Below are 26,358 nucleotides of genomic sequence, written 5' to 3' on the forward strand. Positions count from 1 at the left end.
CAAAGCGCTCTGGCTTGCTTTGCCTGCTGCGAGAATGTGTGTATTGTGTGGTACGTACGCACCTGTTTCGCGATACGAGAGGAGCGGGGGGCGCGTAGGACAGCAGCTCGCAATTGTGTGAAATGTCGTGGATGGGCTTTCGTGTGGGCAACGAGAGAGCGGTTAGAGCGGCAGGAAGGATGCAACGAATATATACAGGCTGACAGGCCTGACGGGTGGTATGCACGCACCAGCCGTACGCGGCGCGTAATCGGCTGTCGGGGCCGGGGTATGATGCGGCGGTTTGAGCTACGAGTAAGGCTCGCAGCAAGGCTGGCGCTGCTTTGGTCGCAGGCAAGCAGGAATAGGATGGCGGTGCAGGTGAACGTGCTTCGGCTGACTCGCAAGCGTGGCGCGGGTGATGACGCACGCAAAAGCGCTGGCGCTTGCGGTGAGAGATGTTGTTGCCGGTACTTACTCGAAATACGAGGTGGACGCGCGGCAACCATCTTTCGTCGGCAAGCCTCGCCGGGCGACAAGATAAGAGAATATGGACGTGCGTATTCTAATAGTATGTTATGTACTGCAGTGGCGCCGTAGAATACGGGATTTGATTCTAGATCTATTGAATGCGCACCACCCTCCTTAATGTAATTTTCTAGCTTCCGTCCCAAGGCTGAAGAGAAGGCTCTTTTTATACCAAAAATAGCAACGACATTGCCACGCTTCTCTCGTACAGCATTCTGGCAATGTGTTATCAGCCATGAAGCAGTGCCTAGTGGATAGCTTCTGTACAGGTACGAAAGCTAGGAAGAAGACAGGGAAGCCGTGCCGACGAATGCCTTAATACCTTCGCAAGCTTTTGCTTAGACATAATCTTTAAAATTAAAGTAATTAAGTTCAGATAGTTATGCAGCGACATGGCTGTCATTTTCTGTTATTCAATTGATGTAAATAATCTTACGAGAAGCATTCATAAAGCAGAAAACTATACCACCAGCACTATTGAAGTGATCCTAGCGTGAGCGGAATTTCAGAATGTATTTGCAAGACTTACAATAATTATTAATAAAGGATTCAAGCTATACTACGAAACGCTCTGGAGTAGAAGTTTTTGTAGAACTCCATACAATGACGGTGACAATCTTCCTTCCACTCCAAATACATCATGCTTAAAAATACAAATTTCTGAGTGGCACATTTTATCAGTCGTGATTGAGTGGCAGCAAACCTAGACTACATGCTTCACTTCGTACTGCGCTCGTCGTGACCCTTTGTTCAGGCTGGGGTACGACTTTGCCGGCGTAATTTCCAACTGTAGAACGTGGAGCCCACGATGACGATGATAGGAGGATGGTGTTGAGCGGGAATGCACGGACTCTCGAGGCCCACAGGATCCCTGCATGGCGTCATTCTGGGCCCTGGCGGGGCATCAGAATTTCTGAAGCCTCAAGTCCATGACAGCCCAACTTCGATCTCTTGCGCGCCGCTCGCTCCTCCAGTCGTGCAGCACTCGCTCCGTCTTCCTGCCCTCGAAGAGAATCATGGCCAACGTCGCTACTTCCTACGCCGGTAATTCCTCAATTGCGCCGTCCCCGCGCTTCCGCGCAATTTTTCTGCTTTCATATGAAGCTGACATTCTCCACCAGATCCGGTGCACATTGCCGTCATCGGCGGCACCGGCCTTCAATCGCTGCCGAACTTCACGCACGCCGCGACGCTCAACATCAGCACGCCATGGGGCCAGCCGTCGTCGCCCATCTCGATCCTGCATCACCCGTCGCCGGCCACGGGCGAGCCCATCGCCGTGGCCTTCCTGTCGCGCCACGGCCTGAACCACGAGCTGGCGCCGCATGAGGTGCCCAACCGCGCCAACATCGCCGCGCTGCGCAGCATCGGCGTGCGCACCATAATCGCCTTCAGCGCCGTGGGCAGCCTGCAGGAGGAGGTGCGGCCGCGCGACTTCGTCGTGCCCGACCAGATCATCGACCGCACCAAGGGCATCCGCCCCTTCACCTTCTTCGAGGGCGGCATGGTCGGCCACGTCGGCTTCGGCGACCCCTTCGACGAGGGCATCGCCAAGATCGTGCGCCAGTGCGGTCACAGCCTGGAGGGCGAGGGCGTCACTCTGCACGACCGTGGCACATTGATCTGCATGGGTACGGTTACCCAAAACCTTTCTTTGAAGCCTTTTTTGAGTGCTGACCTGTGACATGTTTGAACAGAGGGCCCGCAGTTCTCGACCCGCGCCGAGTCGAACCTCTACCGCAGCTGGGGCGGTACCGTCATCAACATGTCGGCCCTGCCCGAGGCCAAGCTGGCCCGCGAGGCTGAGATCGCCTACCAGATGATCTGCATGGCCACCGACTACGACTGCTGGCACACGACCGAGGACGTCAACGTCGAGATGGTCATGGGCCACATGAAGGCCAACAGCGAGAACGCCCGCCGCTTTATCGGAGCCGTGCTGGACGCTCTAAGCGCCCAGGAGCACAGCGACCTGGTCCTGGCTAAGCACCTCGAGCAGCAGTCCAAGTTCTCGGGCAGCATCACCAAGCCCGAGGGCAGGAAGCAGGAAGCGGTTGAGAAGCTGAGCTGGCTGTTCCCCGGCTACTTTGAGTAGACTTTTTCTGCGAGTTGGGTTTGGTAAGTTTTGGAGAATTCATAGAGCGTAGAGATTATCTTGCGTTTAAATGTTCGAGGCAAGACTCCTTTGAGAGGTCATTTTGGGTCCACTGATTATTATTATGCTAGGCCGTCTCAACACGTCCTATCTGTTTTTCGTTCATGATTCAAGGATGCGTAGAGTTGTTGTTGTTCCTTGAGACAGATCTGATTCACTGTAGAGCATGACAAAGAGCTGACCTGTAGTCCAGCTTTGAACGAATAGATGTTATCTGAGTCTGTACTAGACCCACTATATATGTCGTCGTGGATGCTGCTTCACCAGTTCCCAAGGCGCTCACTCGAGAGAACGCACGACCCAGTCATCACAACAATGGAAGCCTCATTGGCAGGGAAGTCGCCAGTATGTCGGGCTTGAGACGTGCATATGTGGAGAACTTCGAACGTAGGAAAAAAAGCCTCTTCATCTTAATCCCAAGCCTCACCCCGTTTTCATCCTAGTTGTGGCAATCAAAGCTTTGTCGACAAATCGGTATTCTGAGGCTTGGAGGGGGACGGTTGCCGCCGGCAATCGTTGGGCGTGATTTCGGCGCAACATCCGCACGCTCCCTCGGCCTTTGAAGCTCAATACACCTGCGATTGGCAAGAGAGAACATGTTCACGCAACTGAAGTTGGGTCCTGCGATGGCTTGCGCCCCAAAAGCATACGCGTTCGAGTGACGAGGGTGGCTGTACATGAGCCGAGCCCTAAAAGACGCCATGCAGCGGCAGAGGCTGACTTTAAGGCTTACATTTGCCCGCACGCTTTTTCCCCGACGAAGCGCCGTATGTCCTCTTGCCGTTACTATCTGACCCTTCCGTTTCGCATTTTACTTTTTCTGTCATTGGTGTGGATCTTTCATGAAGATTCTCTGGATTATACTGCCATCGCGATCTGCGAACGCCGGGCAGGCGTGGAAATCACCTCGCGAGATGATCCCAATGCCTACGTTCAGGCGCGCTGCCTAACGCATCGTTCGACGAGCCGGGCGTAACATGAAGTAATAGGCCACCGACGCCTTACAATGGCACGCGCTCCCCACCAAGCTCCATAGTCTCGGCCATCCCAAGGGTCTAGCCCATCGCACTCCTTTGCCAGCGGAGTCCCTTCCTGCAAAACGCCAGCCAGTGAGGTTGATGAGGGGTAATACTGTGCTGGGACCGAGGTAAGAGCGAACCTTGGGTCTGAAGGTTAGAAGGATGCGCTGAGAGATTGGGAGTGAGACAGATTGTGAGGCCGGAGAGATGGCGGCTGTTCGCCAACATACGGATAGATAGGCTTGCTTGAATGGGAAATTTCTAAATATTTTATCAGCCTTTTACTTGCTTCAAAGCTGCAGCACATATACATTTTCTGTTATCGAAGGGCTGCGAACTGACGAGATGCACTTCCGCCAGGACCAAGCTTTTACCAAAACGATCCCCCACACATCCATAAGCAATCCTCCCGAGCGTTGGCAGCTCCTTCCGAAGCCCAGATGTCCAAACTTCAAAGCGCACGACTCCCTTTCAGACTGCTTGCATGGGAAAGTGGTGAGGTGACTCAGCCCCCGCACAACCACGGCGGCAGCGCTCCACCGCCAGTCTTTGCTAAGCCTTCCCACAAACGGGATTCTCAACTCCACAGATTCATGGTGCTTACTTGTATTACCCCCTAGTTGCGGGAACAGCAGCCCAGTTCCAAACATTGCCTCCTACAACTTGATTCGTGCTAACCAGAATCATTGCCACGAGGCTCTCTCCTGCCACACTCGCGTGAACTTGCTCATGATGTGCTCATTGATGCAATTATGCAGAGAAATCTGCTTTGTACTCCCTCCGCTCGTATCTGTCGCCAGGGATAGACCGGGGTGGACGAGAGCGGCTGTGGCAATGATGAGAGACAAGGAACAGGGTTCCTTCGTTCCCTCCCCCCCTTCCCCCCTCCTGATTTATCGGATACACATAATAAGCAGACAAGGCCCTGTCAGCCAACGCTGCTAGCCGCCGACACCCCCCCGATACTTGGCCAATGGTGTTGACGTGCACACCAATTGACGCTGTCTTACCTTGCTCGCCGCTGCCTCTCTTCCCTGCGGGCAAGCAGCTCTCGGCTTCGCGCATCGAGTCCTTGCTGCCGAGGCTGGGGGCCCCGTGAGATGCAATGTGCCTCATGGGCAGTTGCACAAAATGCATGGGCCCCTGGATGCCGTACCCTGGTTTGATAGTTCTGACGGCCCCGGAATTTCATGGTTCTTGCGGTGTGACGGACGTGCTGACAGCCTGGTATGTCGGGTCTTGTCTGAACCGCGTACTGAGAAGGCGCTCCTGGGCTTCGGAAACAGATGTCAAGCTCTTCTGGAGCAATAGGCTGGTGCACTCGTGTTTGAGAATTTTTTGTGGATCATGACATCCTTGAGATGGGGAATATATTATTCTACAGATTCTCGCTATACCGCAGACTTTGTCTCAATACTTTACGGAACATAATAATCAATCCGAAGGGTTTCACTCCTTGAAGAAGTAGGAAAAGATGCAAAATAATTATCAGGGCCATGAAGCGGAAATTTGATCCTCATAAAGTTGTGATTTCCAAACGTCAGCAATTTTTTTCCCCGTGAGATGCTAGGATAGTTCAAATACATGGATAAGGGCAACATGTGAACAGGTAAAGCAACTGAAGTACTTCTATTGCTATTGTTAGCCGGTTCATTGCTCGATGTCGCAAGTAGCGACCGGGTCCACTAATAGTGGGGCATGTCTAAGAATCATGTTCACGCACGGCGGCGCATCACGGTCTGAGCTAAAGACAAGGGTAGAATATTTATAGGGAAGGTTTGGGTGGATCATTAGCCTATCACCCTGACACTTATCGCCACCACCGAAAAGGGAGGGCATGGCCGCGCTCCAATTTCCTCAACTGTTGGATAGATGAAACGAAATGATGGTCCCTGGTGGCAGCGGGTGAGAGTGGCGACGTGCATCTACAGGGTGTTTGTATTGCCCGAATGTCCAAGCGCTGTCACGTCGAACAGTCAAAGCTGGTATAGAGTAAAGCTTTACTAAATGATCCCTGAACATGCTGTACAGCTCAAACTTTGTCTGCCAATATGTCATCATAACTACCATCTAAACTTGATTCTTTCTACATGTTCTTCAGTTTAATTAAAATAAGTCTGTGCAACTACGAGCGCGGAAAATTTTCAACGACACTGCATAGAGGTAAAACAACGTCCTGGCTCCCACCATCAACTAACAGCAATGCTCAATTACAGTGACAACTAGCAAGAAAAGTGGGAATGTGTTAAAGCAGCACCTACGGGTAAACCCGGGCAAGGAAATTTCGACCTGACCGGTTTGATTCTGAACAAGATCTTCAGCCAGCCACAGAGCTGCAGTAATACATAGGCAGTGTTGTGACACGCCTAATCATCATGCTATAGGAACGCCTTCTCTTGAAGCTAATTTAGGAGTAATAAATTCTTTCCGGCAAAAGCACAGAAGGCTATTGTTGCTGCTCAATCAATTTAGCATTTGCATGTTTGCCGGCCACCTCCGATATCAATCATTGTTCCACGACTGACAGCTGACAAAACAGGATACACAAGCATTTGTCAATACATCTCCAAATAAGGACATATAACGCCCTTAGCCACGTTACTCAGCCACGAGCGCGGGGCCTAAGAAGGAGGGAAAACACACTAGAAGGGTGAGAGCGAAGAACCACGAAGCCCGTTTGCCAAAAATAAAACAACCAAGACGGAAGCAAAAACCCAAATCCAACGTCTTGTGTCACACGTGCTTGTTTACAACTTACCATAAGTCCCCCCCAGCCTTTCCCACAATCCCCTAGTTTGAGTGCCTCTGCGGTTCGTGCACCGTGACCCCGCGTCCGGTTCCGGCGGCAGCGCCTGCGCCGAACTGTCGAAAGCGCAGTGAATACGGCGATGGCGGGAAACGATCGCCAGGTACGAAGCTATTGTCAATGAAGTGGTGAGTCAGTGCGATCTCCCCAGTACCGGGGAACCAGGTTGGAGAGAGAGGGCTGCAGGGACGCAAATCAGCTCGAAGACTGGTTCGTAACTCCATCGAACGGGGGCACCTGTGTAGGCAGTGAAAACGTCAGACGAAAAGATAAGTAGAAAGATGTGACGATGGCTGCATGATGAAATATGCCGCCATCCGGGACAAGACTAGGGGATTAGGGGGGGATGTGGGAAAGGAGCCGCGCAGGACGGTGCCACGACATCAGACACATTATTACATGGTGGTCAACAAGATGGCCTCGTCTCTGCCCTTCCACGGGCATGACGAATCTGGTTAGCGGCGAAGCAGCTGCCGTTACGCGGCGTATCTCTCTTTCCCCATGCTCTGCTCTGGCCCCGCGCAGACGGAATGGTGCGTGCGTGCGTGCGTGCGCCTGGCGAATGACGAGTGCAGCTCGCGTGGCTTGATCTTCTCTTTACTCGAACGGGGAAAGGAGCAAGGGATGTGCCGGGCGGCGAGAGGGTAAAAGGGCAAGTTGTGGAAGCATCTGGCCCGGCAGCAGGAAGAGAGTGGACGACCGTAGACCCGGTGTAGATAAGCGAACGCCGATCATCGCCCATCCGTGCCATGTACGTGCTTCTACGTCGTTGCCGAGCGGGGGAATGGGGCTAACAAAGGGCCTACAATAAGTCGGCTTGTAAGTCCAGAAGTGCTGAGACGCGCAGCAAGAATTTGTATATGAGGGCGAGCTAATGCTTGGCAGCAGTCGAGGCGTGCCATGGAGCGACGACAAACTTGGAGGACGGTGTACGCACGAGACGCATGAGCGGCTGCTTTCTTCTTGTACTCCAGTGTACTAAAAGCTGACACCGCAATTGCTCGCAGAACGTGGCTTGCTTGTTCCTGCATACGCCGTTTCAGGAGGAGGGGAATCGGGGGTGGGCAGCGCTGCGTATCCACTTCCGAGACCTGACGCGAAGAAAAAGCATTGCTAAAACCACGCGCCGTGGTCTGACATACCTGAGAGATATGCAAATTGAGTGTCCAAGACGGCTAGTTTATCAACGCGGGCGGGCACCTGCGGCAGCTTTTGAATATCATGTGTGACGCGGATTCGTAAGATATGGCGAAGTGCAGAAAGACTCCGGAAGGATCGGAGGAAAAGTAAAAATCAAAGAGTGAATACATGTCAGCCCCGTATTTCGAAACTACGCCCGTGATCTTGGCTGGTCAGGCACGACTGACGTTGGATCGAGGGGTGAGGGGCAGCGGGTCAACTGATGCCGGTGGCGGACGTCCCTCCGTTCCACAGTTTGGGGGGCATCCTGGCCGGCAATCAACGTCTTGTCCCCAACGGTGGTTGCTGCCCAGCGGTAACGGGGCGGTTGCATGCCGCGGACCGGGCCGTCAATGATTGGGAACGGCGTGTGTTCAGGGTGGCTTTTCTGCTCTTCCGGTTTGGTAAGAGGATCTTCATGCGGAGGGCGGTGGTGGTAGAAAACACCATGCTGTGCGTAATGACGTGCGTGGGAGGCAAGGAAGGGTCAACCCCGGGCGTGGCGTGTGAACACGCCCAGGGACTCCGGCATGGGGGATTGTCTTAGACAGTTGGCCACCTGTTGAGAGTCAGTTGGTGCTGGTCGGCCGAGACGGCAACCTCAACGCGTGTATCTCGGTTGGAAGGAGAGGCTTGAGGTTCGACGTCCAGCGTTCCAGCAGCTGTTAGACAAGCCGGGCCGCCTATTGTGCGGTGGCTGATCCTGGCCGGTCTTGGGAACGCGGAGGCTCATTTCGGTTGGAAACGGCGCGCAGGGCTCCGCCGGTGTCTGGCCACTTTCCAGAAGACGAGCACACGAGGCGCGATCGGCGTGGTGGTGGGTATTGCCGGTGGGTTTTCATGGGGCCGCCCGGTCGAGATCGAGCGGGCAGGGATGTGGTTCCCGTCAAATTTCTTGTGTGATGCTGCCGCATCCAGACGGGGCTGCAGATTACTTCAGGATGCTACGAGGCACCGGAGCGTGTGGAGACCGGAAATAAGTGCGATGATGGACTTGGGGCGGCGATCAGGGCTGCGTTGCGGTCGACGAGAACCATGGGCGAGGGCTTTGGGAAGAAGGTGTCGATCCGATCGCGCCGCGGCGGCCGAGCGCAGCGCTCGGCGGTGATCCCAGGATCCTCTGTCTGGCACACGTGGTGAGCAATCTGTTTTCCGCCGCACACACCAGCAACTTTATTGCGGAGACAGGGACGCGGCGGCGGCGCTGCGGTGGGCTGCCGGGGGCGCTGCCGGCGGAGGCTCTGGTCTGGTGCGTGCGAAGCCAACGTCGCTCTTCTCTCCTTTCGCCATTACTCGCGCGCGGCAGGCCGGGGCGCAAGTTGCAACGCTCATGCAGCCGGCACCATCGCAATGGCGGAGCATCCTTGCCGCGGTTTCGAGATTAAGGGCGCTGCCTGAAACGCCTGCTGGAGACCCGCCCTTACAGTCGCGCGCGCCCAAACCCTGGGCGCGGCTTGGAGGCAGTGCGAGAGCTCTCTGCAGCAGGCGGCTGGCAGCGTTGTGCAGGCGGGCAGGGAGGGCGATGCCCGTGGCGCGCGCCCGCGTTGTGCGTCCCGCGAGTCCCGTAAATAGACTGAGTGCCCGACGACATGGGCTGCCCTGAGCTGAGTTGACAGAATTGGATCCTTGACGCGTTTAGGGCTCCGTGCGTGTCGTGGGCTGGTGCGCAGCGACGTGCGGACGTCTCCATCTTCGGGCGACAGTATCGCCAAAGACTCGGGTGCACCTCTTCTGTGCTCGTCCTGTATATTGCCCGCATCGCTGGCCCTGCAGGTTGAGCGTAACGTCCCCAGCGGCTCGGATCCGTCAGCGCAACCCCGGCCTGGCAAACGGCCTCGCGAGCTGCCTGCCTGCCTGCCTGCCTGCACTGCCCGTTCAAAGAAAGGACGACCGGCTCCCGCGCGCCAGCTTCCGCCATGGAGCACCCTCCGTCGAGCACGCAGCAGCAGCACCACCACCATCGCGAGCACCGCCGCCTGACCAAGAAGGCCCCGCCGCCCGTCGCCTACAACCAGCACCGTTCGCTGCGCCGCGCTCCCTCCGCCCCGACCTACCCGCACTTCCACTCGCTCGGCCATCAGCGCAGCCCGACGGGCGAGTTTCCCTCCTCGTCCAGCTCCTCGCTCGAGCGCCAGCAGAACGCCCTCGACGACTCCGCATACGCTCACCAGCAGCGCCAGCAACGCCGCTCCGTCACCGAGAAGAGCTCCGCCGAGCTCATTGGGTCGCCGTTCGACGCCCAGGGCCTGTACCAGAACATCAACGCCATCAGCTCCAAGTCCAGCTCGCCCTCGCGCCCGCCGCCCCCGCAGCACTCGCACACGGCGGATGCCCGCCTCTTCACCCCGCGCCTCAGACAGTCGGCCAGCTTCGCAGCGCTGGGTCGCAAGATGGAGGCCCTCAACCCCGCAAGGTCCGACGACAACCACCACAAGCGCTTCTCGGGCGAGGTAAAGCCCTCCAAGCTCACCCGCCCTGACACCCTCAAGAAGACCAAGACCGGCTTCACCAACTTCGTGAGCGGCCTCGTCGGCTCGCCGCGCCGTCCCACCATCAGCACCCCAACCAACCCGCTCCACGTCACCCATGTGTCGATCGACAACGACACTGGCGAGTTCACGGTAAGCCGCCTGCAATGCATAAACAGCGCAGCCCCCCGACCTCAAGCGCGCGCATCTCCCTGCAGCCGAGCTGACTGACACGTCTGTCGCAGGGATTGCCGCGAGAATGGCAGAACATCCTCAAAGCGAACGGTATCACCGAGCAGGATCAGACCCAACACCCCGAGGCTCTCGTCGAGGTCGTCAACTTCTTCCAGGAGAGCCAGGGCGGCCGCGCCGACGAACACATCTGGGACAAGCTGGGCCATGCCCAACCGAGCAGCAACATTGTGTCGCAGCAAGCTGGCGGCATGACGCCGCTGATGAGCCCACCCGTTAGCCCTCGTTTCCCCCGCAATGCCGAAGACTCTTTCGAGAACCCTCGTGCGCCGCCTCCCATCCCCCGCCCAGGTCACGCCTCGACCCAGGCCCCGTCGCCCAACGGCGATATGGTCCCGCATCGTCCTGCGCCCCGGCCGCCGCAGGCCCAGCCGCAGCCCAAGGTTATGCCGCTTCGCCCCGCCCCGCCTGCGCCCGCTGGCATGGATCGTGTGCCCGAAGATCACTCACCTGTCTCGTATGCTTCGCCCGTTGCCAATGAGAATGCTCACACTAAGCCAACCGGTCAACTTAGTCGCTCGAATACGACCACGGACCCAGCCCCCACGAATTACGGCCAGCCCCCGACGCAAGGCTCCACGCAGCAATACCAAGCCCAGCAGGAGCAGGCCATGCTCGCGGCTCAGCAATCCATTGCTCGTCAGCAGGCGCAGATCGAGCGGACTCGGAGCCAGCGACACTACCAGCAGAACCCTCCTTACCAGCCACCAAACCCACAGCAGCAGTTTGCTCAAGCAACCGACCCGAACAATGCTCCCCATACTACCCAGGCACCGCGCATGGGCCCCGCTCCTCCTGGTGGTCGCCCTGGTCAACGGCGGCAACGGCAGAGTGCTCAGCCTAGCGATATCATCCAGAGGCTGAACGCGATCTGCAACCCTTCGGATCCCACCACCATGTACAGAAATCTCACCAAGATTGGACAGGGAGCTTCCGGTGGCGTTTTCACCGCGTACCAGGTTGGCACCAACCGTTGCGTTGCCATCAAGCAGATGAACCTGGACCAGCAGCCGAAGAAAGATCTGATTATCAACGAGATCCTGGTTATGCGCGAATCCAAGCACCGGAACATCGTCAACTTTATGGATTCGTTCCTGGTCAAGGGTGACCTCTGGGTGGTGATGGAGTACATGGAGGGAGGTTCGTTGACAGACGTCGTTACCTTCAACATCATGAGCGAGGGCCAAATCGCTGCTGTTTCCCGCGAGGTAAGCTATTTTCCAGCCATTTCTGCTTTCTCCCGAAACTGGACTGACATTGACAGGTTCTCTGCGGCCTCCAACACCTGCACTCGAAGGGAGTTATTCACCGCGATATCAAGTCGGATAACATTCTGCTGTCGTTGGAGGGTAACATCAAGCTCACGGATTTCGGTTTCTGCGCGCAGATTAACGAATCCGAGCGGAAGAGGACAACGATGGTCGGCACGCCATACTGGATGGCTCCGGAAGTTGTCACGAGGAAGGAATACGGCCGGAAGGTCGACATCTGGTCGCTAGGCATCATGGCCATCGAGATGATTGAGGGAGAGCCTCCGTACTTGAACGAGTCTCCCCTTCGCGCTCTTTGGCTCATTGCAACCAACGGTACTCCTACCATTAAGGAGGAGCACAACCTCACGCCTGTTTTCAAGGATTTCCTTGCCTTCGCTCTGAAGGTTGATCCTGATAAGCGTGCGAGCGCCCACGATCTGCTCACTGTAAGTGTTGGATGGCCCCACAACCCATGAAGCAGCTACTGACCATTCAAAAGCACCCGTTCATTCAGACGGCTGAACCCCTCGCCACTCTTGCGCCCCTGGTCAAGGCCGCCAGACAGGCCCGCGCTGAGGAGCGGCGCAAGAAGGGTGGCGCTTAGCTTCCCCGGGACCATTCCTGAGGTGGAGCTCATCTAATCATTTTGTTTATTAGAGCGTGATGCATATTGAGCCGAATTGCGAGCACGATACCGCACTATGAAGACCTCAACGAAGTTTATGGAGCGATTCGACCTTTCCGCGTCTAGTTGTGCAGCATTCGCGTCATTGCGATAGCGTATACGGATACCCACCAACAACGACCTTCCGCGAAAGCCTCTTTGGCATCTGAGCGAATCTTCTCTTCCATGGCCCTCTTCGACTCGGCGGCGGCTAACGGCGCCGCATTAGTGCGATTCCAGCTCCAACCTGCGAGCCTTAGTTATGAAAGCGGGGGCTAGGAGTCGGCGATTATGATCCATTTAGGCTTTTGCTCTGCTTTTTCTGCTCTTTTTTCTACTACGATGAGGGACTTTTTCTCCGCTGCTGGATAAATTCGGCTTCGACTGCAGATCAAAACAGTGGAACATGAGCCTAACAAGTGGAAAACACGGCTGACTGGCACACAAATAAAGTTTTTATCTGGCGGTGACTGGGAAAGATGGGTATCACTGATCGCGGTACACTGGATGTGCAGGTGAAGCAGATCATATGCCGGTCACTTATCCACATTTGTTGGTTCTTGCTTGTCTTCTCTTCTATTTGCGCCTCGAGGCTGCGGGGCAGTTTTCATTCGCGTGTGCGGTCTGGATTGTTGCTTGACGAAAGAGATATCCTGGCTCGCGCTTAGTAGTGGCAGAGAGCCATGGCGAGGCATGCGTTGGCGTTTCTTCTTTTTTCCCTTCGTTCCCCTTCTTCCCTCTCTTCTGGATGGATTGCTCTTTTACTGCCGGGTTGCTGGACATTGACACAAGCGTGCGAGCTCTTGGTTTTACTCTCGAATCTTGGTGCTTGGTTTTCTATTACTTATAACTGGGAAAATGGCCGGGTAAACTTTTCATACAAAAGAAGAGCGTAGGTATATGGGTACAGGGCTCCTCGTGATTCATAAATTTCAAGGCCGGTCTTGCTCGATTGTTTTCTTCCCGGGCCTCAACGCCCGACTATCACGTGTGAAAACAGAGATCTCAATTTTGTTTCTTTTCGGCCGAGGCAAACATTTTCATTAGCAAGTGCGCCAGCTCAAAAAGGAAGAGCATTTCGGCTCGGGTCATACGAGGGTCCCTCTTTGCTCGTGCTTCCCTCTGGCGCGTGTCTGCCCTTATGATCTTCCTAGTAACGATGGCCATGCGAAGTTTTATCACCCTAGAACCGAGATCTACCTGTGCGCCAGAAAATGTTACGTGCTGAATCACTCTCTTCTTTTTATTTCCGGACGTGCCTCTCGCCTACAGGTTGAAAGAACGTGGCTTCGTATGCAAACTTGGAGGCTGACTGTATTGTAGCAATTATGATGTAGTGGATACCCCTTCCGACTTTTGTTTTGGCTTTTAGCCGCTACACTAATGCACGAACTATTGCCAACGGTACGTACTCGTTTCTGCCTCTTATCTCATCCTTTACTTCCTTTGGCGCATGGGCGTAAGCCTAAGCGTGACTAGGTGCATGGCGCTTTCGTCCCATTGGAAAAGGTTCTCCTACTAGCAGCGTTAATACGCGCGCATCCTACCCTCTCATATATATTACCATGGTAGCTTCGAAAAAATGAAACGAAATAAGCTAGGACAGTTCGCTTCCGTTAAGCAAAAGTTACTGTACATTTTGGAAGGCTTATCATGACCACCCTTCGCCCATTCCTTGTGGCTGAGTAGAGAGAGCAGATCGGTATCTCGACCCCAGTTCAGACATGGTGTGCTCATTGGCCCGGTGTTGTCGTGCGTGGTCAGATGCACATATTTCCGACATGTCGGTACTTGGGCGCTAAAGGGAGAGCATTTCTGGCACTGTGATGGCATGCGAAGTTGGAGTTTTGTTCTCTCTTTTCTTTTTTTCAATATTCAATACTGCTATGACCTCGACGCGCGCCTGCAGAGCGGGCAGCAGAGAAGAGCCCTACTTCATCTATTTCCTCCCGCGGCATCTTTTAGCCGGTGGGTCTGCCCGATGACGCAAACGGGCTATTTATGCTGTGCCAACTTTTCCAAGGCATTGATGGATGGCTGAGGGCTTGAGTGGATGACCGGATAGGGCGGGCAAAGTGTTCTCTCTATGCACTCCACGCATGAATATGAAGGCTGACTTTGACAGGGAGGGTGTCAGCATTAAGCGACGGGCGGAGGTGGAGATTAGCTTTCTTGCTGTCAGCAGCGACGGGCATTGGGGAAAAAAAACTTGGTGAGACCCTGCAAATAGGGCAGACCGCTGGCAAAAAACCGGGCGTGCGATTGCAATCTGCTCTCCCGCGGCATCGTGGCCGCAGTCGGCTTGGTGAGTTGCGGTCTGTTCCCAGCCTCCGGCCCGTACCGAACAGTGACGCGTTCGGTTTCGCGCGGTCGCAGCCGGCATCGAGATAACGCTGTTGGGCTGGGACAAAGGGGTTTTTTCATGATTAAGGGTCTGCTCGTGTGCGCAAATTCCACATGTCTCCAGGGTCCTTGGCTATGATAGAAGGGTTCCAAGAGGTGGCGGGTGGTACCCTTTGCTACCGCTAGCTGATCGGGAGCTGCGTTCGAGAATATTCTCGGAGCTTTTGACAGGCTGATGTGTCTTGGGAGCTAACAGCCCTATCGCTGAATGTACACGATGTGGTTGGCACCTCCCTGCTACAGGTCACAAGATACACCAACATGTGTGAGGAGTGCCAAAAGACGTGGCCGGGCTGCCGATGCCCCAACCTCTCCCACTGACCGGCGATTTGCTGGAGCTCCCCGCCCGGGGCCGCCTCTGCGACCGCCTTTCGGGGGTGAGCGGGAAGGAGCGAGGGCCTTGGTTTCTCGTGTGAAAAAAAAGGCGCCGCCCGTCTCTTCCCCACTTCCAACCCCTGCGCTGGGCTAGCCCGGCAGTCGAAGCGCTGCGTCGCGGACGTGAGGCCGGCGCCGACTGTCTTTCCCTGCCTCTTTTGAAGGTTACGAGCGGGCGCGTTGGGCATGAGAGCGTACGTGCGCTTCGTTTTTGCTTACGCTTGTTCCCCCACTTCAGTGGGAATGGCCGCGTCCGAGCATTGGGTTGACGGGCGCTTGGCAGTGAGGGTGCGGATATGCAGTGGTGCCACAGGTCGTGAGACTTTGAAGTGACTTCTGCGGGTAAAAGGAATCGGTACGAAGATCGGGGTCGAAGAGGGAGAACTGGAAAGGCACAGAAAAGCATGTGAAAGAGCGCTTTGGACGATACACTGGTCATCTCGGTTCTGAGGCCGATTGAAGAGGAAGTAGTCCGATACCCGTGGGGATGTGCATGAATGGAGAAACTCCATCTTTTTTCTTATTCCTTGGGTTGCATGCCCAGAGGCACGGTACCTTTGCGTCGTACGTCCCCTGCGGCAACGGTGACTGCAGCGAACGGCGGCAGTCGGAGGGCGTGCTGGGTTCTCGTAGCCGGGCCATGTCCCCGCAAGAGTCGAGTACGTCTCCACAGCCCGCCAAAACCGCGCGCCGCGAGTAACGGCGGGTCCCGCAGCTCAACGAGATTTGGACAGGACAACGCACGTAGCGCTTCCCGCCCGGATGTTGTAAGAGGCGCAGTTCAGACACGGCTCCAACCGTGTCTTCTCTGCCGTTCGTCGGCTGCATGCTGCTTACTCACCGTGACGGTGGTTTGGTGTTGCTGCGCTCGCGCCGCATCGTACCCGCCCGGCGGTGTTCCGATGCCTGCTAGAGTCAGTCCCCTTGCGGTGTGCGATCAGCGGGCCCCCGGCGATTTTTGGCCTTGCGCCTTATCGACCTCAGCATCCCTTCAGACTCCTTCGTCAGGCACTTAGGCAAACCGCCGCGTTGCTATACAGTCGCGCGTGTCACGCGGCGCTGCTGTTAGCTGCAGATCGCCGCGCTTGATGCGAAACAGGACGGGAGGCTTCATGGACACATGATGTGAATCGATAGAGTGGATTCGCGCGGTCAGAGCGCAGCGGCCTCGTCGATGATGCCAGCGCGCTGAGGATTTCCTGACCCTTCTCGTCGGGCGTGCCAGCCGTCTCGGGTCGCATCTTCACACCAGGCGGCTGACCAGTGCCCGTCGTTTTGCAAGGTTCGATGAAGCATGTTGAGCTCCTGCGTGCTGAATATGCAGTGAGAAGCGTCTCAGAACAGGGGCTGCCGTGGACGAGCCGTTCGCGCTGGACCAGAAGCTTGGGGGATGTGGCGCGCGCCATCGCGGAAAATATGTGCGTGAACGCATAGCTAGGCGCCTGCATGGGCTTATTCGCCTGTCCAGAGGCGCAACGTGTGAATATTGAAAAAGACAGCACGTCGTGAAGCTTGTCTGCACATGCGGCCCTCAAACGCGACAACCTGGGGAAGGCTGCCTGGCCGTCCCCGCGACTCAATGGCAGCGCGACGCGTGCTGTGAGTAAACATGCAGGATCGCGGCCGGAGATGGAGGCACGACGCCCATGGCATCATTGGCGCTCCACAATGCCTCTGGGTAGAGCGGTGTAAGTCAATGCCGTCTTCAGACGTGTTCGAGCTTCCAGAAGCTGCCCCTCATTCGTCCTGGCGGCGGTTCTCAGGGACGCTGTGATCGTCTCGCGGTCAGGGGCTTGACCGGCATCCGCGCCGACACCACTCGGCGCGTCTTTTTGGAAAGAGTGGAAGGCACAACCCACCTAGAGCAGCCGCAGTTCCCACACCGACATCCAAAGTCCTCCGACGTCGCGTCTCCCTCTCCTTGCATCTCTCTTCTCTCTCTTCTCCGCTGCCTTTTGTAATTGCTTCCGAGCGTCGCACATCCAGCGGCCGCGGGGCTCATTCCATCTCAGCAGAGCACATCCTCCACCGCTCTTCCACCACTCCCAAAATGGCGGACACTGAGAAGCCTGAGGCCGCTTCCTCGCACAGGAAGACGTCCTCTGTCGCCGGCACCGCGACGAAGACTGGTGCTTCTGCTCCCCCGCGTCGGCCCACCTCAACCATTTCGTCGTCGACCACACGGACGTCTACCACCACCACGCGCACCTCGACTGCTACGAAGCCGACCTCCTCCTCGGCCTCGCGCACCTCGACCAGCAGCACCATCAACAAGCCGCCCACCCGTCCTGGTGCCACATCAACCACCGCATCAGCTGCCAGGCGGTCCACCACCGACGCCGCTGCCAGCGATGACAAGAGACCGGGTAGTGTAGCGGCCAAGAGGTTGTCGACGACGGGCACGGCTTCTTCGTCTGCCCGCTCGTCTGCAACCTCGGGCACCTCCGCTTCTGTGCGCCGCACAAGCACTGCTCCTGTGTCGGGCACCGCCTCTGCAGCAGCGAAGCGCCCCGCCGCCACTTCCAGAACTTCCACTACTTCCAGCACAACTACGCGTGCCTCGGCAACAAGCACCAGGCCGCCATCCACTGCGGCTCGTCCCAGCACAAGGATGTCGGTGACTAGGGCATCCATCGACACAAAGAAGGCTGCTGCTGCACCCAAACCCGCGGAAGAGGATCCCGAGAGGTACGTTGCTCATAATTTTACTCACCCCGGTTACAAACTTAGACTAACATTTTGACTTTCAGCCCCGCTCCTAAGGCACCCGAGGACGAGGAAGAGGCGGCTCCCTCAATTGCGGAAGCGGAAGCGGAGCCGGCCAGAGACGTCGAGACTCCGGCACCAGCGGATGCTCCAGCGGACGCTTCAGCGGACGCTCCTGCCGCCGATGATCTTGTAAGATCACCCCGTGCCTCCCGCGACGCCCAAGAGATCATGCAGGATCTTACCCGAGAATTCGAGCAACGGAAGGCCCTCGAGTCCAGAATCCAAGAGCTCGAAGCCAACATGGAAGAGCTCCAGGCTGACAAGGAGGCCGCCGATGTCAAGGCATCCGAAGCTCTACGAGAACTGGAACGCGCCCAGGAGGACCACAGCTCTGCTCTGACCTCCGCCAACTCCAGCTGGGAGACTCAGACCGAGGACATCCGCCGTCGGAACGAAGAACTCAAGGTCAAGGCCGTTGAGCTCGAAGACGTCAAGCAGCGCCTTGAGCTCTCCAAGGATGAGGCCACCAAGGCCACCGAAGAGAAGGAAGAGCTCAACAACACCCTCGAGGAGCTGCAAAAGGAACTCGAGCGTGCCTCCCTCGAGCTCGAGGAGCGCGAGAAGACCGTCGAAGAGGAGAAGCGCATCGCAACTGAGAAGACCAAGAGCCTCGAGGCGGAACTTGAGGCCCTGAAGACTTCTTCCGTTGAACAGCTCAAGCAACTCGAGCAGGAGCTGTCCAATGTTAAGAACCTCCAGGAAGCGCTCGAGTCTCAGAAGAAACTCGCAGATGAGCGCGTTGAGCAGCTCGAGCAGGATCTCAAGGCTGCCAGCGGTGGCTCCGACGAGCAACTCACCCGTCTTCAGGAAATTCAGGAAGAGATGAAGCAATCGACCGAAAAGATCTCCCAGCTTGAGTCTGAATTGGCCGCTGCCAAGAACAACGCCAACGACGAGGTTGCCCGTCTCACCAGCGAACTTGAGAGCGAGAAGAAGGCGACTTCTGAGAAGATCGCTCAACTCGAATTGGATCTGTCAGCCGCTAGGGAGAACTCTGGCGACGAAGTCAAGTCCCTCAACGAGCAGCTTTCCGCGGAGAGAAACGCTGCCGCCGAGAAAATTAGCCAGCTCGAGACCGAACTCGCCGCCTCCAAGGAAAGCACCGGTGATGAGGTCAGCCGCCTCAAGGCTGAACTCGATACGGAGAGGAAGACGGCCGCGGACAAGATCGAAGAACTCGAGGCACAACTTTCGTCTGCCAAGGACGGCTCCAATGATGAGGTCGCACGCCTCAAGCAGGAGCTCGACGCCGAGAGGCAGTCGGCTGCCGACAAGATCACTGAGCTTGAGGTCCAGCTTTCTTCGGCGAAGACCGAGTTCACCGAGGAGGTCGCGCGTCTCAAGGACGAGCTGAGCGCTGAGAGGAAGACTGCCGCCGACAAGATCATCGAGCTGGAGGCTCTTATTTCCTCTGCCAAGGATGGCTCCAACGAGGAGGTCGTCGGCCTTAAGGAACAGCTCGAGACCGAAAGGAAGTCTGCCGCTGACAAGATCATCGAGCTCGAGACCTTGCTGTCGTCTGCCAAGGATGGCTCCAGCGACGAGGTGGCCGCCCTCAAGTCCGAGTCCGAGAAGTACCAGAAGCAGCTGCACGAGGAACGCGAGGCTCTCACCACCACGATTGAGTCGTTGGAGAAGCAAATTTCCGACCTCAAGACCGAGGCAACTGAGGCCACTGAGAAGCACGCCGCCAAGCTGAGGGAAGAGCAGGAGACTGCTGCTGCTGCCATCGTTGCCATTGAGGAGAAGCTCGTTACCGCTGAGAAGGACCATGCCGATAAGCTTACCGAGCTTCAAGAGAGCCTCAAGAAGCACGAGGAGGAGCGTGGCTCCCTCAAGTCTCAGTCCGAACTTGACGAACTCCTGGAGCAGGCCAAGAAGGAAGCCGACGCGAAGGTCGCTGCTGTCGAGGCCGAGGCCCAGAGGCTTCAGGAAGAAATCCAGAAGCACCAAGAGGACATCAAAAAGCACGAGGAGGAGCGCGGCGCCCTCAAGTCTCAGGCTGAAATTGACGACCTCCTCGAGCAAGTCAAGAAGGAAGCTGCTGAAAGCTTGGCTGCCGCCGAGGCTGAGAAGCTGAAGCTCCACGAGGACCTCGCGAAGCTTGGCGAGGAGCGTGGTGCTCTCAAGTCTCAGTCTGAGCTTGATGAGATCATTGAGCAGGTCAAGAAGGAGGCTGCCGAGAAGGTCGCTGCTGCTGAGGCCGAGGCCGAGAGGCTTGCCGCAGATCTCGAGAAGGAGAAGGCGGAGGCTCTTGGCTACCAGGAGAAGATCGCCACCATCGAGCGTGAGGCTGCCGAGCGTACCCAGAAACTCCTTGATGACTACAACGAGGCCCAAGCCGCTCTCGTCAAGGCTAGGGAGGACAACGAGAGCCTTACCACCCAGCTCAACGCTTTCCAGGAGACCGTCAGGGCTGCTCAGGAGAGCATGGCCGAGAAGGCCCAGCAGTTCGAGGACCTGCAGAAGGAGTACGAGCAATCCAAGATGCGCACCGTTGAACTGGACAACACCATGGATGAGGTTCGCCAGAAGGCCATCCAGGACTTGGAGCACGCCAAGTCTGAGAGCAAGGCTTTCCACGACAAGCTCCGCGAGCTGGAGGAGGAGACTGCCGAGGCCAACCGCCGCATGGAGGCCCAGCGTGCTGCTTACGAGGAGCTGAAGTCCGAGCACGCCAACGCCTCATCCGAGTCCGAGGAGCGCCTCAGGAAGCGCATTGAGGAGCTCGAGCAGAACAGCCTCAAGGCCGCGGAGGAAGCTGCTGCTTACCAAGCCAAGGTTGCCGAGATTGAGCAGGAAATGACTGTCAGACTCGAGCGTGAGCAGGAGACCCTTCGTGTCCAGCTTGCCGAACTGCAGGACAAGCGCGCCGCCATTGAGAGCGAGAAGGAGACCATGCAGACTATTACTTCTGAACTCCAGGAGAAGATTGCTGAGCTCGAGAAGGAGGCCTTTGAGAAGGCTCGCCTTGTCGAAGACAGCTCCATCTCCCTCAAGAGGCAGAGCGTCGAGTACGACAGTGACAAGGCTTCCCTGCAGTCGGCCATCGAGTCGCTCCAGGACAAAATCCGTGCTCTCGAGCAGGAGCGCACCGAGACCGAGGCTGCTGCCACCGGTGAGGCTGAGAAGCTCAAGAAGCAGATTGCCGACTTCGAGCAGGAGAAGGCTTCCACGGACGCTGTCATCATCTCTCTGCAGGAGAAGGTTACCTCCCTCCAGCAGGACCAGGCCGATGGCTCCCGTGGTGCCGATGAGGACACCGAGAAGCTCACCCAGCGCATCCAGGAGCTCGAGGAGGACAAGACCTCGATGCAGTCCACCATTGCCGCCCTCCAGGACAAGGTCATCAACCTGCAGCAGAACACCTCCGACAAGAGCTCTGATCTCGTCGCCGAGGTTGAGAGGCTCAGGACGGAGTGCACTGAGCTCGAGGCTGAGAAGGCGGAGATGGTCGCCCGCGCCCAGGACGCCGCCCAGACTCACGCCATCGCCATCGAGAAGAGCCACGATGACTACAACTTCCTCCTCCAGCGTCTCGAGAGGTCCACTCGGGAACACGCCGATGTCGTCGAGAAGCTGCAGGACGAGTACGCTGCCGGCCTCCAGAAGATTGCCGCATCCGCTCGCATTAGCACCAGGAAGCAGAGCATTCACAGCTTGACCGATGAGATTGCTGAGCTCATGGCTGATAAGGCTAATCTCGAGGATGACGCTGAGGCCAAGGACGGAGCTCTTCAGGACGCCAGGGACACTGTCAAGGAGCTGCGCGACCAGATGAGCAGCGAGCACCAGGGCGAGATCGGCCACGATGATATCATGGCCAACCTCCAGAACCGCATCAAGGAGCTTGAGCAGCAGCGTGCGGACGAGGTCGAAGGCCTCACCAACGAGCTGGATGCGAAGGCCAACCAGATCACTGAGCTCTGCGGCAGGATCGAGATTGTGGCTCAGGAGCTCGAGGTCAAGAAGACCGAGACCCAGAACGCTCTTGCAACCATCGACTTCCACCAGAGCGCTGCCAAGGCCGTGCAGAAGGAGTACGAGGAGCAGGTCCAGGAGCTTGTGCGCGTCTACAACGGCCAGCTTGATGAGAGCGCCCAGACTCTGCAGAGCCGTGACCACGAGATCGAGAATCTGCGCCAGACTATCGACAACTTGCACCTTGAGCTCGACTCTGCCGTCAAGGGTCCTGATGTTTTCGAGGTTCGCCAAGAGTTCGAGGACCGCATCAAGAAGCTTGAGGGTCGCATCACCGGTCTTACCGAGGAGAAGGAGGTCATTGAGAAGCAACTTTTCGCTGCCCGCCAGGCCAACGAGGAGGACGGCCGCCACATTCCCGAGCTTCACGAGGAGATCGACAGACTCCACGAGGAGGTTGAGGAGCTCCAGGGTGCCCTTGACGAGGCCGAGCGCCAACTCAACGAGTCTCACGACAGGCTCAAGGTCATTGACAAGGAGCACGCCAAGGTCGTCAAGTCCCTCCAGGATAAGATCGCTGATGCCGAGTACAAGATGGCCGACAAGATTGCGGAGAAGGATGCCGAGATGTCGCGCATGAACCAGGAGCTTGCTGCCCGTCGCCAGTCCATTGATGACGCCATGCCCAAGCTTGATGACTACAAGGCCATGAGGCACGAGCTTGATGAGAAGACGATTGAGCTCGAGGAGAAGTCTCGCCAGGTTGATGGTCTCATGCAAACCCTCAGGGCTCTTGACGAGGCTCACGAGGAGCGTGACGGCCACCACGCTTCTGGTCTGGAGAAGATGAAGCGCGAGCTTGAGGCTGAACTCGCCCGTGTCCGTGTCGAGCTGGAGAATGAGATTGTCAGGCTCAAGACCCTCAACCAGCAGCTGACTGATGCGAACGAAAGGCTCGAGCACGACTTGATGACCAAGCAGGCCCTTCTCAAGGAGAAGATGACCGAGCTCGAGCAGCTCAAGAAGGAGGTCGAGGAGAAGTAAGACACCCTAATATTTTAGCCGCTAAAAAGCTAACAGTATGATTGCAGCCGTGTTGAGCACGACCAGCTGCTCGAGAAGCTTTGGTCCGAGCATGCCAAGGAGCGTTCGTCGATGGAGCAGACTCTTGAGCAGATCTACGAGCAAGAGAAGGCTGCCATCGAGCAGAAGCTTAAGGAGGACCAGGAAAACATGAAGCAGTCGCTCGAGGCAGAGATTGCCCGTGTCAAGAAGCAGCATGACGAGACTGACAAGCTCTACAAGCAAGCGCTCGAGGAGGCTCTCAAGGAGGAGAGGTCCAAGCTTGAGGTGGAAGCCGCCTCTCGCCAGGAGCAACTCAAGGCTGAGATGGAGAAGAACAAGGAAACCACGGTTAAGAAGCTTACTGATCTCCTCGATGTCGCCAAGGCCGAGATCAACGACCAGTTCTCCGAAATCAAGCGCGCTGAGACCGAGATTGATCGTCTCAACGCCGAGATCGACAAGCTCCACGTTGAGATTGCCGGTACCCGCGAGAGCCCTCGCGTCGCTGAGCTGATCCGCGAGTGCGAGACTTACAAGCAGCGTCTGATCGAGCTCGAGACTGAGGTCTCGTCTTACCGCCAGAACGGCGGTGCTCCCCCGCAATACAGGAACTCTGGCGATGCGGAGAGAGACGCGTCGAACGACAAGTCGACAAGCGGCCAGGTGCGTTATAATCAGACCGGGCCATCCACGGCTTCAATGGTCAGCTCTCCTTGGTTTTTTCCAAGAGCCCGTCCCTTCCCCCTCGAACAGCCATGATTTGCGTCGGCTTTCACCCTGTGAGTCCCGGGCTAACTAGCGTTTTTTTGAAGATGGCAGGGATCCATGAGCAAGTTCGTCAACTGGGTCAGCTCAACGAAGAGTTGATCTCGCACAACCAGGATGTTTCCGGATTCATTCGCAACGGCTTCAACACGAAGACTTCTTCGGTGACCACTACTGTCCACGCTACCTCGGCTGACTCATGAGCGCTTCCGCATCATATGACGTAGAGTCAGCGAGGGATGTAATGGTTGGTTCCGGGATAATTCTGCGACTTTTACGGACCAACAAATGAAAGGATGACCAGGAATGAAACGAATGATGGGCGATGAAAAGGAAGGAGATTTCTTATTTTTGCTCTCTATTCGCATCGGAACGGACGGTATCAAGGTTTTTTTCTTCGGGGTGTCGGGCTTTTCCTCTTAAGGCTATTTTCAATCGCACAAGCGGCTCTGGATTGCTTCTTGTTTTTTTGGGGTTAATTGCTCTCCTGGGTAGAGGAGTTTTTGCTCTCTTCCCACATGTTTTTCGATTGTGGATTTTTACCCCTTTCTTTCCGCCCTTTTTATTTTGGCTTTGGGGGAGGTTGTTGATGAACTCACTTCCGTTCTTCAGCGCTTGATACCCAGTTCGTGTAGTTTTGGTTCGGGCCAGAGAGAGCGAGAGAGCACATTACGCACAGAACGCACGCACACACACGAGCCTTTGGTTGAAGATATCACTTTACTTCGATTGAAGACTTGTTTTTTTGTATCGTGAACCGATAATAATTTGTAATACTGAGGTGTATGCCAAACTAGTAGCAGCAGTTTTCTGATTTCCATCAAAAAGGGGGGGTATCTACTCCAACCAGCACGCCTTTCTCTCATCATCCAGTCATTAACGCCTTCAAACACCTCCCATCGATTGATTCATCTCGTCTTTTCCGTGTTTCATTAGATGGGGTTGCCGTAATTATTACTTTCGTCGTCGGAGTCCTTCTTAATGGCTCGATTCTCCGGGATGCCAACGGCCGCATAGGGATCAAAGGAGAAAAGAAGTAAGGACATCGCTCTCTCCTCCGCCCTCACATCATCCTTCTCGGTCTAAACCATGTGCTCAGGCGCCGCCCTGTGGTCCTTTGACGGCGGCACCGGCCTCCTCTCAACACTATGCCTCGTGGCCGTGCTACCACTAGGATACCCTCCATGCCCATGTCCACCACTACCACTACCAATACGATGATGGTGACCAGTCGCCGTCGCCGAAGAAGGACCAGCCATAACACCCCCAGCTCCACCGGGCCCGGCGAAACCACCCGCGGCGCTGGCGTCAAACGGCGCGCCGCCGTAGCTGGACCACGCCTCCGGTGCGCCCCAGCCGGCCTGGCGCGTCCACAGCGTGTCGTGGAAGCCGGCGAAGAGCTCTGCGGCGGGCCCTGCGCCGTAGGTGAAGGGCACGTCGCGGCGCAGCGGGATGTGGTTGAAGCGGAAGTCCCAGATGGATGCGTATACTGTTTTCGTTCGTGTCAGTTCTGGCTTGAGAAAGGACCCCAGGGAGGACGAGGGGAACGGGGAGAAGGGATAAAGCTCACCCATGCGGTAACTCGTAAACGCCATCAACGTCCCGATGATCGCGCCGGCGAGCACGTCGTACCAGTTGTGGAACTCGTCGATGGTGAGGGCGCCGCCGATGAGGGTGGCGCCGAGCAGGGGCGCCATGACGGCGACGAGCTTCCAGAGGGCCGGGTGGTAGTTGGCGGCGACCTTGAGCTTGGCGTTCAGGTAGAGCGACAGGTAGACGAAGCCGGCGAAGGCGGCCGTCGTGTGGCCCGACGGGAAGGACTCGAGGCTGTCGTTGATTTCTTTCTCGTCGCCCGTGCAGATGCTGCGGTCGTACATTATGCCGCGCAGGCCGTTGCCTGAGTTGACGCCGTTGAGGGGGACGGCGGGCTTGCAGACGGCGAGCTGTGGGGGAGAGGGGGGTTAGTTGGGGGGAGTTGGGGGGAGTTGGGGGGAGTTGGGGGAGGGGGACGGGGACGAGGGGGACTTACGAAGTGTGGTCGTAGTCCGCCGATTAGCCATTTGAGGAACTGCTGGAGAGTTAGCGTTTGAGGGCTGCTTTCAACAGTATCTGCATGGGAAAGGTACCACTTGGAAGACGGCGGCAGTGATGATGGAATAGAGCAGGCCGATGGTGGCGTTGTTGACGTCCCAGAAGCTGCGGGTGCGGATCTGCACGATCAAGAAGACGGCGATGGGGACCAGGACGGCGAGCAGGGCGGCGGCCCAGATGGGGATGATCTCGTTGCGCATCGGGTAGGCGAATTCCGGGTACACGATCTCGCCGTTCTCGAAGTAGACGGGGAACGAGCGCGAGGGCGCGGGCTTGGCTTCGTAGACTCCGAGGCCGATGGCGCCCAGGCAGATCATGGTGAGGATGTCGGGCCTGATGGAGGTTAATTGCTGCTTGTGGGATTGATTCTGGTGGAGGCTGCTCACCATGTTGCCTTCAGCCACTGGCCGAACCGAGGCCGCTTGTTCAGCGAGCCATCGGTGGGCCAAGTGTGCTTCCTGGTGGAGTGATCCGTGTGGCCATTGTGCGTGACGGGCGCAGTGCTTGTGGTGGCGTTGTCGTCGGAAACCGACGGGCGATTACGGTTGAAGAAGGGCATGTCTGAGGAGCGAGTAGTCTTCTTTGCAGAACTAACAATGTGAGACGAGAGTGGTGCTGTGCGAGCTTTAAGCAGTAGCTTAAAGCAAGGGCAGCGACGCGGATGAC

The 26,358-nt window shown here is 56.7% G+C and overlaps 4 protein-coding genes across 4 annotated transcripts; 3 read left to right on the plus strand and 1 right to left on the minus strand.

Annotated features, from left to right (window-relative positions):
• Positions 1-1,523: 1,523 nt before the first annotated feature.
• On the plus strand, positions 1,524-2,602 carry LTHEOB_6982 (5-methylthioadenosine phosphorylase; the record flags this gene model as incomplete). Its single annotated transcript, XM_035516297.1, has 3 exons — positions 1,524-1,551; positions 1,629-2,138; positions 2,205-2,602. 3 exons carry the CDS (start codon positions 1,524-1,526, stop codon positions 2,600-2,602), a joined length of 936 nt encoding a protein of 311 aa, XP_035371949.1.
• Positions 2,603-9,582: 6,980 nt separating this feature from the next.
• On the plus strand, positions 9,583-12,243 carry LTHEOB_6983 (PAK-box/P21-Rho-binding protein; the record flags this gene model as incomplete). The annotated part of the gene is made up of 4 exons (XM_035516298.1): positions 9,583-10,287; positions 10,380-11,594; positions 11,651-12,085; positions 12,139-12,243. The coding sequence occupies 4 exons, from the start codon at positions 9,583-9,585 to the stop codon at positions 12,241-12,243; spliced, it is 2,460 nt and encodes an 819-aa protein (XP_035371950.1).
• Positions 12,244-17,131: 4,888 nt separating this feature from the next.
• Positions 17,132-23,804, plus strand: LTHEOB_6984 (Prefoldin; the record flags this gene model as incomplete). Its single annotated transcript, XM_035516299.1, has 4 exons — positions 17,132-17,769; positions 17,832-22,811; positions 22,863-23,499; positions 23,649-23,804. 4 exons carry the CDS (start codon positions 17,132-17,134, stop codon positions 23,802-23,804), a joined length of 6,411 nt encoding a protein of 2,136 aa, XP_035371951.1.
• Positions 23,805-24,683: 879 nt separating this feature from the next.
• Positions 24,684-26,251, minus strand: LTHEOB_6985 (Phosphatidic acid phosphatase beta protein; the record flags this gene model as incomplete). The annotated part of the gene is made up of 5 exons (XM_035516300.1): positions 24,684-25,090; positions 25,172-25,544; positions 25,631-25,669; positions 25,728-26,025; positions 26,079-26,251. 5 exons carry the CDS (start codon positions 26,249-26,251, stop codon positions 24,684-24,686), a joined length of 1,290 nt encoding a protein of 429 aa, XP_035371952.1.
• Positions 26,252-26,358: the final 107 nt, after the last annotated feature.

Source organism: Lasiodiplodia theobromae, assembly GCF_012971845.1.
Source record: "Lasiodiplodia theobromae strain AM2As chromosome Unknown scaffold_20, whole genome shotgun sequence".
Lineage (NCBI taxonomy): Eukaryota > Fungi > Ascomycota > Dothideomycetes > Botryosphaeriales > Botryosphaeriaceae > Lasiodiplodia > Lasiodiplodia theobromae.